The sequence below is a fragment of the Glandiceps talaboti genome, chromosome 18 (assembly GCF_964340395.1).
Source record: "Glandiceps talaboti chromosome 18, keGlaTala1.1, whole genome shotgun sequence".
NCBI lineage: Eukaryota > Metazoa > Hemichordata > Enteropneusta > Spengelidae > Glandiceps > Glandiceps talaboti.
The window spans coordinates 22,600,855-22,617,046 of NC_135566.1; the positions used below are offsets into that span (position 1 = coordinate 22,600,855).

The 16,192-nt window shown below is 35.5% G+C and overlaps 1 protein-coding gene across 1 annotated transcript in view; it reads left to right on the forward strand.

Moving 5' to 3' along the window:
• The window catches only part of LOC144449837 (thioredoxin reductase 2, mitochondrial-like), a 60,758-nt gene that overhangs the window by 6,377 nt on the left and 38,189 nt on the right, over positions 1-16,192 (forward strand). Inside the window, exons 2-6 of the mRNA XM_078140411.1 lie at positions 3,951-4,022; positions 8,358-8,414; positions 11,070-11,214; positions 12,423-12,497; positions 14,817-14,895. Coding sequence (XP_077996537.1) covers positions 3,951-4,022; positions 8,358-8,414; positions 11,070-11,214; positions 12,423-12,497; positions 14,817-14,895 — 428 coding nt within the window. The remainder of the gene's footprint in view (positions 1-3,950; positions 4,023-8,357; positions 8,415-11,069; positions 11,215-12,422; positions 12,498-14,816; positions 14,896-16,192) is intronic.

A 16,192-nucleotide genomic window follows, 5' to 3' on the forward strand; every position in this document is an offset into this window, starting at 1 on the left:
TTGCTTGTGAGTGAATTCACATATATGTAGATTATTGACATCATTAGTCGTAAATAAAAACGATAATAATCATTCTGAAATTACCTCATTTTGAAAGGGGAAGTATTTTGTGGTTCATTTATGGCGTTTTGATTTCGTACGATCAAAATTGGTGGTGAAATCGCCACATCAAGATTACCGATATCTGCCGGTGTGGCAGCCATGTTTTAACTTGCAGTTTCAACTGGTCGAGGTCAATGTTATTTCACTATAGAGCCTTCCCATATATGGAAGAAAAGTAGTCATGAGATTGTAGTCTAGAATTCAGGCTGTAAAATGGCATATTTTGTTTTAATTTTTCGTTACGCTCGTGATGTGAGGTCACATACATGTAGAAGTAATGTATTTTAGAGATTGTGTCTTTGATGAAGACTTATTTTATTTGGCCTCACAAAACTTCATGTAAATATACAGCATGCATATAATTTGTTAGGAAAATAAGGTACAAATAATGACACAAATTTATTGTTTTGATATATGCATGGTTTCTACAAATACACTCTAATGCTACGTTAGATCAAACATGACTATCAGTGGAAAATTAGTCAGGACAGGGGAATAGTGGATTTTGGTATAAACAGGACAAACGACGCCTGGACTAATGCCCCCATAGGACAAATGCCCCCGTAGGACAAATGCCCCCGTAGGGCAAATGGCCCTGAACAAATATAGGTAGGACTATAGTGCACAATTCAACCAAGAAAGGCATGTTTTTAGGGTTACTTAGGATTTCTAATGTAGTGCAAATGTAATGTAATGTACATTGTAATGTAAGTATACCACACTGTGACTGTACACCAAATAACATTGTAATGTAAGTATACCACACAGTGACTGTACACCAAATAACATTGTAATATAAGTATACCACACTGTGACTGTACACCAAATAACATTGCAATGTAAGTATACCACACTGTGACTGTACACCAAATAACATTGTAATGTGAGTATACCACACTGTGACTGTACACCAAATAACATTGTAATGTAAGTATACCACACTGTGACTGTACACCAAATAACATTGTAATGTAAGTATACCACACTGTGACTGTACACCAAATAATATTGTAATGTAAGTATACCACACTGTGACTGTACACCAAATAAAACAACATGATAGAAATGTAGTAAGATGGTGCCGTCATATGTCGACGTGAAGTCTTGTCTTTTTAGCTCCGCTGTCAGCGAAAGCTGAAAGCGTAGCTTTAGGTATAGGTGGGTATTGAGGTATAGAGAGTAGAGTGAATCATAGGTGTCCGTCAAACTTTTATATTTTTACTATCTACTCCGGAAGTGACAGTCGGAATTCTTCGATATTTGGTGTGCATGTTCCCTGGGGGGAGGCTATTCAGATTTGTTCATGCCAAGTTGATCTGTGCCATTTTCAATTTTTTATGATTTTTTTTCATAAAATGTCATTTTCATCAACTCCTTGAAAACCTCTTATTAGATTGCTTTGATATCTGGCGTGTTGATGCGCAGGGGGTAGCTTACTCAGATTTGTTAATTTCAAGTCAGCACATCCTCATTTTTATTTTTTATGATTTTTTTTTTGTAATTTGAAAAAAAAATGAATATGTTAATGAGCATAATGACCGACGCCATATTGGAAATCAGTCGACGAGACTTTAAGTAAACTGCCACTTTTCAAAAGACACTATTGACGTCAAACAAGCAATGTAATATGTGCTATAGTCATAATTCTACGCATTGGGCGCCCAAATGACAAGCGTTTGTTCGAAACAGGGTTGTAAACTTCAAATCCAATTCTGCACCTTTCTACATAATCAGCCAGTCCGCAACATCCTCATTTGCATACTCTATCCTGATTCGACCAGAAGCTGAAGGTGACCTCATTTGACCGAGCGATTTTCCACAGCAAGTATATTGAGTATCAACACAGGACGTTCTTGGTACTCACTAAAATCACACTTCAGACCCACTATAAAAGTGTGATGTTTTCAGATAACATGTAACTTGTGGTTAATTCTATATTGTCGTGCAATTTGGAATGACAGTGAACCAGAATTCAGACAACTTGCGTAAGGAAGGGCATGCCAGGCATGCGGTTGAAGTTATGGCCGACAGTTCACATGTAAAGTTAAACGACATGAACGTGTCTTGCCTTTCCAAAATGCAAATATTTGGCAAGTAAAAATAATTAAAATAATTACAACTTTAATTTGGCTTCAGACTTTGCATTATGTTTTGCGTATCTTTCCCCGTTTTACATGTAAATCCGAAAAGGTTCTCTCTCATGTCATCAGTGTCAGTGATCATACCGCGCGGGGCTGCTTTGAGTACGAGCGAAGTGAGGCATGTTGAGGTATTTTGTTGAGAATTATAAATATTGCGAAATGTCAAGTACAAGGTTTAAATACAATGGAATGATGAAAAAAATGGCAGAGTCTGCTGACAGGCGCCGGTCACAAGAAACACTGTGAATTAAAATATCAGACGATGTATGTATTAATCGCCGACAATCCACCCGTATGCACGAGGGACTAACCCGGAAGCAAGTCGTTGTCAGCCATACGTTACAGTGGTAACATCGTCCGAGAAATCGCTGCGTTCAGAGTGTCATTATTCACAGAATTGTTGTTTTCGAGTGAAAACCCGTCTTGAATTGTATAACTCTAACAAATGAAGACATGTCAAGTTATATTTTGAAAGTTGTATCGCTAGTTTGAGACGATTTTCTCACGTACTATAGTACTATCGAGGCTTACTTGGAAGTAGTAGGACCTTACTCCAGTTCATCGGGAAGTTTAGCCAGTCCGATAATTCTTTCTGGTTTAGTTTACAACACTTTTGATCACGCAGATTTTGTTGTTGTGATGAAAAGAAATTAAAAAAAAGATCATTTCAACCATTTCGTTGTGTTTTCTTTGTGAAAGGTAACCGAACATGAACGAGTGTTACCACTGTAACGTATGGCTGAGAATGACTCTCTTCCGGGTACTTGAGATTGTCGCCGTACGGAAACTAAGATGGCGATTAATACATTTCTTCCCTATATATATCTACCACAACTAGTACAAGTTGAATGTTGTTGACTTTGTAAATTTGTTAGAAAATTGAAATTCAAATTGCCTCAAAATTATTTTAGATCCCTAGTTTATTTCATTCATCATTAAAATTTTCCAGGGTTACAGCTGTAAGACACTGGAATTATTTATAGCCAACCTCAAAATCCTCTTTTTTTTCTTTTTCTTGTGTGCATTTCCCAGTCATTTTTTTCTGAGATTTTGTGCAATTTTTCATAACAGTAGATTTTTGTCATAAAATGGTGACTATGGTATAAAAGTACAATACATTACCAACTTTTGTGTAAAATGTGTTTTATAGTGAGACATCATATGAAACCACTAACCACTTTATTGCATCGCTAAAACAAAACTGCATAGTGAAGAGCTGAAGACCTGAACCACTTCTACATGTCACCAAAATAAAAAATTAAATTAAAAAAAAAACAGCGGAGCTATTCTGACCGATAGGTCGCTTGTTTGCCATACTTATCCTTGTACTCGCAGTCTTCATATATGATCATAAACAAGTTTCTATCTATCTGTGATTTGCATTTTAAACAAGTTGTAGAACCATTCTTGTTAGTTTCATGCTATTTATCACTGCATTTGCATCTTTTTAGTATCATGTGCAGTATGATCGATTGAAGTGTTACCATAGTGTTCCTTATTTTTAGTTTTATCTCTTGGTTTTTACATTTCACATGCATTGTCTTTTCAATGTTTTATCCAATTGTTGTATTCTTTCCAATCTTTAGTTTTCAATTTCAGTCACCTTCATTCAATTACTGAGTGCACGTGGAAAACCAATTTCCAATGTATTTTATGCAAATGGGAATAAAGTTATATTATATTATATATTTTTATATTGCAATGTAGGTATACCACATTATGACTATGACTTGGTGGTGATAGGAGGTGGGTCAGGTGGATTGGCTTGTTCAAAAGAAGGTAAGTGTGTGACAATATCATGTTGATGCATGTGAACTACATATGCTGTCAATAAAGTGATGTTGTTATGGATTATTGCTGTCCCGCCCTTATACCCACAATAAGTAATGATGTACACGATGTTATCTCATTAAATATTAAATTATTCAGGCGGGAAACAGTCACATGTTCGATTTCTTTCACATTTTGCGACTACTAAATATGGCTGCCGCTATGAATATGGATGTTGACCTTCAACATTATGCTAATATATTGGATGAAGTAAACCCGGAAGACGGGGAGTTTTTCGGTCGACTTTCTAGACAATGATAGCGATGATGATGAAGAATTTTATGGGTTTGAGGAAGTAAATTTTCTCCCGCTAGAACGTATCAAAAACCCTCCCAATAACTTCGACTTTGGGACTGACATCGTCAATGGCTGGTCCCGCGACCTTCCCGATGACAAGGCAAGGTACAGATGCCAATGCTGTATGATTGGGTTTACATGAAGACATTACCGCAGGATCAACACAGTTGTCATTCGTTAGATTTTTTTTAATGGACGAAGTGTTGGATATAATTGTTGATTTTATAAATGGGACTATATATGCAGAACGGCTACACCAAATTCAACGAAACTTGCTACATCTACGGATCATACAAAGATTTAAAAGCACTAAAAGTCTTTAATCTTTGTCAAATTAATTAAGGGCTAATTTGCATAATTAATGAATGTTTATAAATCAGGTTATATATCCAGAATGGCTTTATCAAATTTGATGAAACTTGCCACATACAGAGATATGACAGTTCCTAATGCAATTAAGTGCTGTCAATTAATTTATCATTTGCATAATTAATGAACTTTGGCAATTAGGGCCTATAAAAATGACTTGCCTAATTTGATGAAACTTGCTACAGATATTGATCACGTAGAGATGATAGTTCTTAATGAGTGTTAGTGATGTCAATTAATTGCTCATTTGCATAATTAACAAACTTTGGCAATTAGGGCCGATACCAAGAAAGACTGCACCAAATTTGATGAAACTTGTTAAAGATATTGACCGAGCAAAGATATGATGATGGCAATGAAGTTTACAAATCGAAATACTACACTTTTATCACAATGTGACAGTAACTTCTATAATCACTGAGTACGTTTGTAGACAATTGTCGAAACTCTGTATTGCTAAAGCCACTGGTATTGACAATGTCAGTGCACGGTTACTTAAATATGCGGCTCCGTATATATCATCTTCATTGACATACATCTTTAATATGTCTCTACAGACAAGACAGGTTCCTGCAGAGTGGAAACGATCTAGGGTTGTACCATTATTTAAGGGGATAGAACTGACGTTGGTAATTACCGACCAATATCTATCCTCCCTGTAGTTTCTAAGATATTGGAAAGAGCTGTCCATGATCAGCTGTACAGCTATCTAGATGAGAATGACATTGTGAATAGATGTCAGTCAGGATTTAGGCCAGGTTACTCCACGGCAACGGCCCTTACTCATGTTACAGATATTTTATTTAATAATATTGATCGTAAACAACTCTGGTGTAATATTTCTAGATCTGAAGAAAGTATTCGATACAGTCGATCATGGACTGCTGCTTCAGAAACTACATCAAATTGGTATACAAGGCAGTGCATTGACATGGTTCCGTGCCTATCTAACGAGCACAAATTTAACTGTACACAAGTTGTACAGTTAAATTACACATTATCAGAAAGCATGGGCATTTCTTGTGGGGTACCCCAAGGTTCAATCCTGAGACCTTTATTTGTCACCCTTTATATCAATGACTTGCTGGAAACAGTTCTAAAGGCTCAAGTAATTATGTATGCAGATGACACGGCTTTTTTCTATTCAAGCAAATCAGCTGCTGATATTGAAATGACACTCACAGAGGAAATAATGCATGTCAAGGCCTGGCTTGACTCAAACAAGTTAACACTGAATACAAGTAAAACCAAGACCATGCTTTTCAGTACTTCTCAAAGACTAAAACTAAATTCAGTTTTGCAAATTCAAATACAGGGAGACCTAGTAGAGCAAGTATTTGATTTCAAATACTTAGGAGTTTGGCTGCATTCAAAATTGAAATTTTCAACACATATTTCCAAAATTCTGCTAAATTTCTCTAAAACTTGGTCTACTGTTGAGAATCGGACACTTTTTTTGCCGTTGGGACTTAGGGAGGTGATATTCAATACCTTAGTCCTTCCCCATTTTGATTATGGTGTGAATGTATGGTGTGATACAAATCAAAAGTATTTGAAGACTTAATGAACTCCTCCATAAACGAGCTGGTCGACTGCTCCTCGAAATTCCTCCTGATACTAGTACGGGTTGGGTATATGAAAACTTGGGTTGGGTCAGCCCTCAAATTAGATGGAAGCGGCAACTGGCAACACTCGTCTACAAATCCGTAAAAGGTAATGCACCTAGTTACCTCACTGAAATGTTCAATCTTTTCAACCAAATTCATCTTCATTAAACACAAGACAGGCCAGTAAAGGTAACATATACATCCCTACAGTTAAAACTGAATATGGGAAATGTGGTGCTGTTCTATGGAACAATCTACCCCTATCCATAAGATCAGTGCCGAACTCATCGATATGTAAGAGACATCTTAAGAATGTAGTCTGGTAATGTTAGTGAATATCTTTTAAAGTACACTGTGCATCTGTAACTTTTTGTCCTGGTTTGTCCCTTTTTTTTTCTTTTTTTTCTGTGTATGTAATCTTGCAACAGGTTCCATTGGGAGAACAGTGCTAAATCCACTGAAATGGTGTCTGTATATGAAAGATTAATAAATAAATAAATAAATAATGGTATCGAATTTGCATATTTGATGAACTTTTGCAATAAGGGATATATAGCCAGGAATGTACTGAATTCAAGTGAACTTGCTACATATATTGATTACACAAAGGTACGACAGTACAGAAATACATTTCAAAGTCTCAGCAAGCACATTAGCAACATTTCCCCTCATACGGGAGCAATTTCAGTTCATCTCTGGTGTGTCTTTGTAATAAGTTAGTAAAATATTTATCAAATAATGCATATAGATGTGATGATGGCCCACGAACCAACCCATTACATATAGATGTGATGATGGCCTATGAACCAACCCATTACATATAGATGTGATGATGGCCCATGAACCAACCCATTACATATAGCTGTAATGATGGCCCATGAATCATATAACATTACATATAGATGTGATGATAGCCTATGAACCAACCCATTACATATAGATGTGATGATGGCCTATGAACCAACCCATTACATATAGATGTGATGATGGCCTATGAACCAACCCATTACATATAGATGTGATGATGGCCTATGAACCAACCCATTACATATAGATGTGATGATGGCCTATGAACCAACCCATTACATATAGATGTGATGATGGGCCATGAACCAAGCCATTACATGTAGATGTGATGATAGCTCATGAACCAACCCATTACATATAGATGTGATGATGGCCTATGAACCAACCCATTACATATAGATGTGATGATGGCCTATGAACCAACCCATTACATATAGATGTGATGATGGCCTATGAACCAACCCATTACATATAGATGTGATGATGGCCTATGAACCAACCCATTACATATAGATGTGATGATGGGCCATGAACCAAGCCATTACATGTAGATGTGATGATAGCTCATGAACCAACCCATTACATATAGCTGTAATGATAGCCCATGAACCAACCCATTACATATAGATGTGATGATAGCCCATGAACCAACCCATTACATATAGATGTGATGATAGGCCATGAACCAACCCATTACATGTAGATGTGTTGATGGCCCATGAACTAACCCATTACATATAGATGTGATGATAGCCCATGAACCAACCCATTACATATAGATGTGATGATGGCCTATGAACCAACCCATTACATATAGACGTGATGATGGGCCATGAACCAACCCATTACATATAGATGTGATGATGGCCTATGAACCAACCCATTACATATAGATGTGACGATGGGCCATGAATCATATAACATTACATGTAGATGTGATGATAGCCCATGAACCAACCCATTACATATAGATGTGATGATGGCCTATGAACCAACCCATTACATGTAGATGTGACGATGGGCCATGAATCATATAACATTACAATGGTTCTATAGTTTTCCTATTTATATAATCCAACAGTACAATAGCTCTATAGTTTGTTGTTCCTTATTCATATTTGATTTCTTGTTCCTCATTCAAATTTGATATTCATATTTGATCTGTTGTCATTTCTCATTCATATTTTATCTGTTGTTATTTCAGCTGCACAATATGGAAAGAAAGTATTAGTGATGGATTATGTAGACCCGTCACCCCAAGGTTTGTAACAGTGTCAGTTTCAGCCTTCAGCCTTACATTTCTTTTGGTAGAGAGATTTCTTTACAAGACTTTGCTTTGCCCACTAAAAATGATCTGTTAGCTTTAAATACTGACTATCCCCCAAAATTAAGTGTAGAAATTAATTACAAAATCTTGACATGGGTAGTACAAAACTGTCAGGGGACTTAAAAATAGCTGAGATGCATGACAGTATATATGTAGTATCAGTCTCACTTGTTTGTTATTTGCAACCATCATACTACAATATTCAAGCTATGGTACAAAAAAATGTACATGGTATCAGTCTGATTAAAATTTATGGTATTTGTTTGTCACTATACAACCACAAACACAAACTTGAGCCAACGAAAATATTTTTGTTAGTTGCTGACCTGACAAGGCTAAAGCTAATTAGAATTTTTAGAAAGTTAACCCTTTGCATTGAATTTATTGGGATAATCCAGTTTTCATCTGTGTAATTGAGAAATACTCCACAAGTTTGATTGTGTCGTTGACAGTGGAGTGGAGTTTAAGGGTTAGGTTGATTCTCTGTCAGTGTCTGTCGTCCATCGTCTGTCTGTCAAGATTTCTACTTTCACTTTCTCCTTTAAACTGCATGGTAAATTGAGTTGAAATTTGTTGTGTAGGTGTCTTAGGATTAGCAGATATAAGTTTGTTTAAGATTAATTGACTGGGTCATTAATTTGCAAATTAGGTCTAGAATTTTTGGTAAAAATCTTATGATGAGCAGATGAATAAAGAATCAAAAAATATATCTAAATATGCCTAGCAACAAGCCCACACCCATAGCAACAGCCAAATGATGGTTTATATTGCAAAGATGAAAACTGGGAAGTCTATTAGTGACTAAAAATTCCAAAAATGTATGCAATTATGCCTAGCAACAAGACCACATCCATACATGTAGCAACAGTAAAATGATGGTATATACCGTATATTGTAAAAAGAATAACAGATTGATAGGCAAGCAAATAAACATTTAAAAAATATATGCAAATATGCCTGGCAACAAGACCAAGCTCATAGCAACAGCCAAATGGTGGTTTGTATTTCAAAGATAACAACAGAAATGCGTAGGCACATGAATAAAGATTCCAAAACATGTAAGCAAATATGTCCATAGCAACAGCCAAATACAGTTGTGCTACAACACCATTGGTGCTATTTTTTCAAAAGTCTTTTGTCGTAAAATGATTTATACTTCACTTTTGAAATGACAGATTACAATATACAGTTGACTGCATTATTAGCCCCCAACAGGCAAAGCCCAAGGGGGCTACTACATCATAGTACATGTACATGCACATTGAGTCCTGTGTGTTTGTATGCCCATACATGTATGACTCTGTGGATGTTCAACCATGCATCGACCGATTTCAACCAAACCTTTAACAAATGTCAGATGCTTTAGTCAGCAGCTTCATATCACTTTGTTTCATGACCTTCATCATTAACCAGGGCTCAACAAAGTTGCGACCATTTTAGTCGCATAGGTGACCGAACTTTTTTGAGTTGTGCCTAATTTATCGACAGTAGTCACATTTTGCAACTAGACATTTTTCCCTTGAACTTGCAGTGTTTTGCCAAGGCCGCGCCCTGGCGTCAATCCCGCAAGAAAAAATATCTGCTGACGCATCAGAAAATCTTGAGTAGGGCCCTTTGGCATGTTTAATTCCCCTGCCAAAATGGACTTTTGATCGTTTGTAAACTAACATGACCTTGTATTAGCTCAGACCACTAGGGACAGTTTTGTTGACATCATATAAGATACAGTGACAACGCGCAGTTCTATGTATAAAATGAATTGTTAACATAAAAAATGCAACAAAAAGATCAACGTTGATAAACCAAATTTTCAAGGACAGAGTGTGATTTTCATTTGTTGATGGGTTAGATTAATGGAAACAAAATGATTACATTGTGTATTTTGGTTCAGAAAAAGCTGTGTAGGGGATCGTGTTGCATGATGTTGACAGTGACATGTGAATGTTGGGCACTGAATCAATGAGTGATCACTGGCATGGCCACTATTTTTGTTTTAAAAATTCACACTTTGCTTATTAGCATTTGAGGCTGAAGAGATACTATTTAGAGATTTTATTTAAGTGTGTACACCCATGTCACATTTTGCCCACTCCAAAAGCTTGATAAGTAGAACACTCATTTGAATGTCTACCTCCATATTATCATGATGACCTTTCTAATGAGCCCTATCCTGTTGGCCTTTGACCTTGATTTTTGTAAGGTCAAATAGCCATAATATTATTAAGGCCCATATTTTGAAATGCATGAGCCAATTTCAACCAAAGCTGTTCATAAATGTATGAATGTATGAGGTGGGAATGGGGTTCCAAACATGGACAAACTTCAACCAGGTTGTATGGTAGTTAGGTTTGAGATCAACTACAAATGTATGTGGTTAATATATTCAGGGTGGAACCCTCAAAATTTTTGGTTTGTGTACAGAAACTATTGGCACCACTGACATATTTTTTGAATGAGTTTAAATATAAAAGTGAAAACACAAAATATTTCTATAAGACTAGTGCTGTTAGGTCTTTCAATGTGTACAACACCCTCACTCTACTATTTTTCATTGGAGTACATTACATATATTGGATGTTTCTGTTTCAGGAACAAAGTGGGGTTTGGGTGGAACATGTGTCAATGTTGGTTGCATTCCAAAGAAATTAATGCACCATGCCTCATTGCTTGGAGAAGCTTTGCATGATGCCAGGAAGTATGGTTGGAATATTAATGGGAATCCTACAATATCATGGTGAGGAAAGATTCCTTTGGACCGATATACAGACACTGCCTTAAGAGATTGATGTCAGCTAAATAAGATATTAAAATACATATTGTTGAAGATTTGCCATTTAAATACCTGACTTTAAGCTACTTTATAGAGGCCCTGACATATTTCTTACATAGGCTGAAAATTGTGAGAGGTAAACTTGCTACCCCGTTTAAAAATCACCCAACAAGAGTATATTTATTTATTTAAATTCAAATTAAAACAAAACTCTCCAGGCACTCCCTGGAGAAGGCTATTACATTGGGTTCCATCCATCCGTCCACGCATCTGTCTGTCTGTCTGTGCATTCACCCTAATATCTCTGGCATGCACCATCCAATTTCAAACCAAAGCTGACACAAAAGACCCATTTGGTAATGGAATGCCCAATTGAATTCATATTTTCAACATTCCAGCTCTAAACACACTCGGCTATATGGAACAGTTACTGCAACTCTGCGGCCGTCAAGGTGCAACAAACTGATCACCTCTATTCTTTGATCAGGATAAAGGAATACTCATATGAGGACAATTCATTGGCTACTTACGCCGCATACTAAGTATGATAGGACTTGACATGTCCAAATTCTGTGGCCATTCATTTCGGATTGGGGCAGCTACATCAGCATCAATTAGCCAATTTGAGTTAACTTTATACTTTTTTGAATAAAACATTTCAAGTGATGATATTTTAATGGATTTGATGATGTGAGGCATATACGAGTCACTTAATTTTATGACCTTGACCTGTATAGCAAAGTGGCGGCCATATTTGTGATAAACAAGCACATTTTGTCTGTTATCTCCAAAAGTTTGATACATATGGACACCATTCAAGTGTCTACCATCACATTATCAATGATGAGCTTTCTAATGAGACATTGACCTTTATCTTGACAAATATTTCTTTCTACATTAACTCAAGAAGTTGAATAAAGAAAGACTCCATTTAAATGTCTATACCCCAAAGGATAGCGTTCTTTTTATACCTTGACCTTTTGACTTTGATCTTCATATCCAAGGTCAAATAGCAAATTGATAAATAGATTACGAAGTTTTGTATCTAGTAACACCATTAAATATTCACAGTAACTGCCATAAAACACCATTGGGGCCTTTACCTACATTGAAGACTTGTTACATTGTATACTCTTCTCTTGTCAAAAACGTATTTTGTTTCCTCAAATCAGGCCAACATTAGTGGAAGGTGTACAAAATCATGTGAAATCACTGAATTGGGGACACAGAGTGCAGCTCCGAGACAAGTATGTATTATTTTATGTTATAGCATGTGACAAGTGTGTGCTATATTATGTTATATTTATGTGACAAGTGTGTACTATATTATGTTAGATTTATGTGACAAGTATGTGCTATATTATGTTATATTTATGTGACAAGTATGTGCTATATTATGTTATATTTATGTGACAAGTATGTGCTATATTATGTTATATTTATGTGACAAGTGTGTACTATATTATGTTATATTTATGTGACAAGTATGTGCTATATTATGTTATATTTATGTGACAAGTATGTGCTATATTATGTTATATTCATGTGACAAGTGTGCTATATTATGTTATATTTATGTGACAAGTGTGTGCTATATTATGTTATATTTATGTGACAAGTATGTGCTATATTATGTTATATTTATGTGACAAGTGTGTGCTATATTATGTTATATTTATGTGACAAGTATGTGCTATATTATGTTATATCTATGTGACAAGTATGTGCTATATTATGTTATATTTATGTGACAAGTGTGCTATTTCATGTTATAGCATGTGACAAGTGTGTGCTATATTATGTTATATTTATGTGACAAGTATGTGCTATATTATGTTATATTTACGTGACAAGTGTGTGCTATTTTATATTTTAGCATGTGACAAGTATGTGCTATATTATGTTATATTTATGTGACAAGTGTGTGCTATTTTATGTTATAGCATGTGACAAGTGTGTACTATATTATGTTATATTTATGTGACAAGTGTGTGCTACATTTGTATTTTATGTTATAGCATGTGACAAGTGTGTGCTATATTATGTTATATTTATGTGACAAGTATGTGCTATATTATGTTATATTTATGTGACAATTATGTGCTATATTATGTTATATTTATGTGACAAGTGTGTGCTATATTATGTTATATTTATGTGACAAGTGTGTACTATTTTATGTTATATCTATGTGACAAGTATTCACAAATTAGAAGTCATTGCTAGCAACAAGCCAGTGTTTGGCCAATTCATTTTAACCATGTGGCACTTGAGGAACATGTGTTCATCAATTTTGTAATTCACTTTTTGCCTTTGATGAGAGAATGTTGTTTGCAAGTTTTGTTGAAGGGTATTTATAGAGATAGTAATCTAGTTTGGCCTCTCCACAATTTTGGGAAGAAACTGGTAAGGAAAGTTGAATCATCATGACCAAAGAGCTGAGCTAAAACAGTAAATAATTGTGATAAAAAACAACAATTCATGTCAAATGAGAACAATAATTAGTGTGGAATAAAAAAACAATTAGCTGTGAGGAATAAAAAAAACAATGATCAGTGTGGAATGAAAAATAATAATCAGTGTGGAATGAAAAAAAATAATGTGTGGAATAAAAAATGATAATCAGTGTGGAATAAAAAACTAAGTGTGGAATAAAAAAAAAATAATGTGTGGAATAAAAAATGATAATCAGTGTGGAATAAAAAAAACAATAATCAGTGTGGAATAAAAAAACAATAACCAGTGTGGAATAAAAAAACAATAACCAGTGCAGAATAAAAAACAATCAGTGTGGAATAAAAAAAACCAATAATCAGTGTGGAATAAAAAACAATAATCAGTGTGGAATAAAAAAACAATAACCAGTGTGGAATAAAAAACAATAATCAGTGTGGAATAAAAAACGATAATCAGTGTGGAATAAAAAAACCAATAATGAGTGTGGAATAAAAAACAATAATCAGTGTGGAATAAAAAAAACAATAACCAGTGTGGAATAAAAAGCAATAATCAGTGTGGAATAAAAAACAATAACCAGTGTGGAATAAAAAACAATAATCAGTGTGGAATAAAAAACAATAATCCATTTTCGTTATGATACGATCCAATATGGCTGCCTGGCAGCCATTTTGTTTGCGAATTTTCCATGTCCAAAGCCATAACTCAGACATGCTTGAACAGATCTAATTCAAAGTTGGTATCAGGACAGTGTTCTATCACATACATGTGCATATCCATTTTCATCGTGATACAATCCAATATGGCTGCTTGGCAGCCATTTTGTTTGCGAATTTTCCATGTCCAAAGCCATAACTCAGACATGCTTGAACAAATCTCATTCAAAGTTGGTGTTAGCACAGTGTTCTATGACATACATGTGCATATCCATTTTCGTCGTGATACGATCTGATATGGCTGTTTGTCGTGATACAATCCGATATGGCTGTCTGGCAGCCATTTTGTTGGCTCAGTTTTCATGTCCAAAGCCATAACTCAGACATGCTTGAACAGGTCATGAACGTGGTGAACCATTGAATTGACAATGACTGTTTAATCTTGTACAATAGGAAGGTAGAATATCTCAATGCAAAGGGATCCTTTGTAGATGATTATAATATCAAAGCTGTCACTCCCAGTGGAAAAGAGGTAAGTATACCCTTTGTTATCATCATCGTTGTTGCAGTGTTTTTGCTAATGTGTTGGAACCCTTTTAACATACATGGGTCATAATCATCATCGTTTGCAGTGTTTTTGCGAATGTGTGGGAACCCCGGTTACAGACATGGGTGAATTGGGTAAAACTGGCATACATGTAGTTCCCATAGTTTGTAATATAGTTTTGGGAATTCAGGTAAATTTTAGCTATTTACCATCGTTAAGAAACCCACTGTGTTGATGTTATCATAATAGTTGATGGTTTAATACAATCAGGCCGATATCTGTAGTTGTCTTTTCATAATGATCCACAACAACATGCAACAGCACATTGACTCCATTTTTTAGCCATGGTGTGGTGTTAGTCTGTCTGTCTGTCTGTCTGTCTGTCTGTCACTGTGTGCGTGTGTGCGTGCGTGTGTGTGTGTGTGTGTGTGTGTGTGTGTGTGTGTGTGTGTGTGTGTGTGTGTGTGTGTGTAAATGACTTAAAGTCAAAAGCCATCAGACCGATTGCCTTGGTATTTAATGGGGTCATTATATACTTAGGAAACAAGGAAACACAAACTGATATAACACCAATTTGAATGGGGTATTATATATTGCATTCTATTACATACTGATTTTCCCCATGAAAGATCATAGTTGTTTAGACTGAGTAACATCATGAAGTCTTATATTTTCAAAACAGTGATAATAATTTCAAAATTGTGAGTCAGGTTCAAAAATGCATTTAAATGACGCGCAAAAACGCAGTCTGGCAGCAACAGTCTGCCCTAGGGGTGTTTAGTTTGAGAGTTGTTCATGACATGATGAGCCCATCAGTGATATGCAAATTAGCTCTAAAAATGTGTCTTTTTTGTCAAAAGTCTTTAATTCCAAAATTACTGAGATTTGATGGGAACATTCTTGGGGGAGTTTAGAATAAAAATGGTTCACAACATAATGATCCCAATGGCAATATGCAAATCAGGTCTAAACATCTCAATTTTGGTCACAAACTTATAGCTCAAAAACTACATCATACATGATGAATGGGGCTTAAACTTGGTGGGATCTTTCTGATTGATCACAATCCGCCCTTAGCAACAGTGAAATGATGTATATTACAAAGATAACAGATGGGTAGGAAAGCAAATAAAGATTTAACAAAATGTATGCAAATTTCCTTTGCAACAGGATCACACCCATAGCAACAGCCAAATGATGGTTGATATTGCAAAGATGAAAACTGGAAAATTGCAGGCAAATGAATAAAGATTCCAAAACTGTATGCGAATATGCCTAGCAT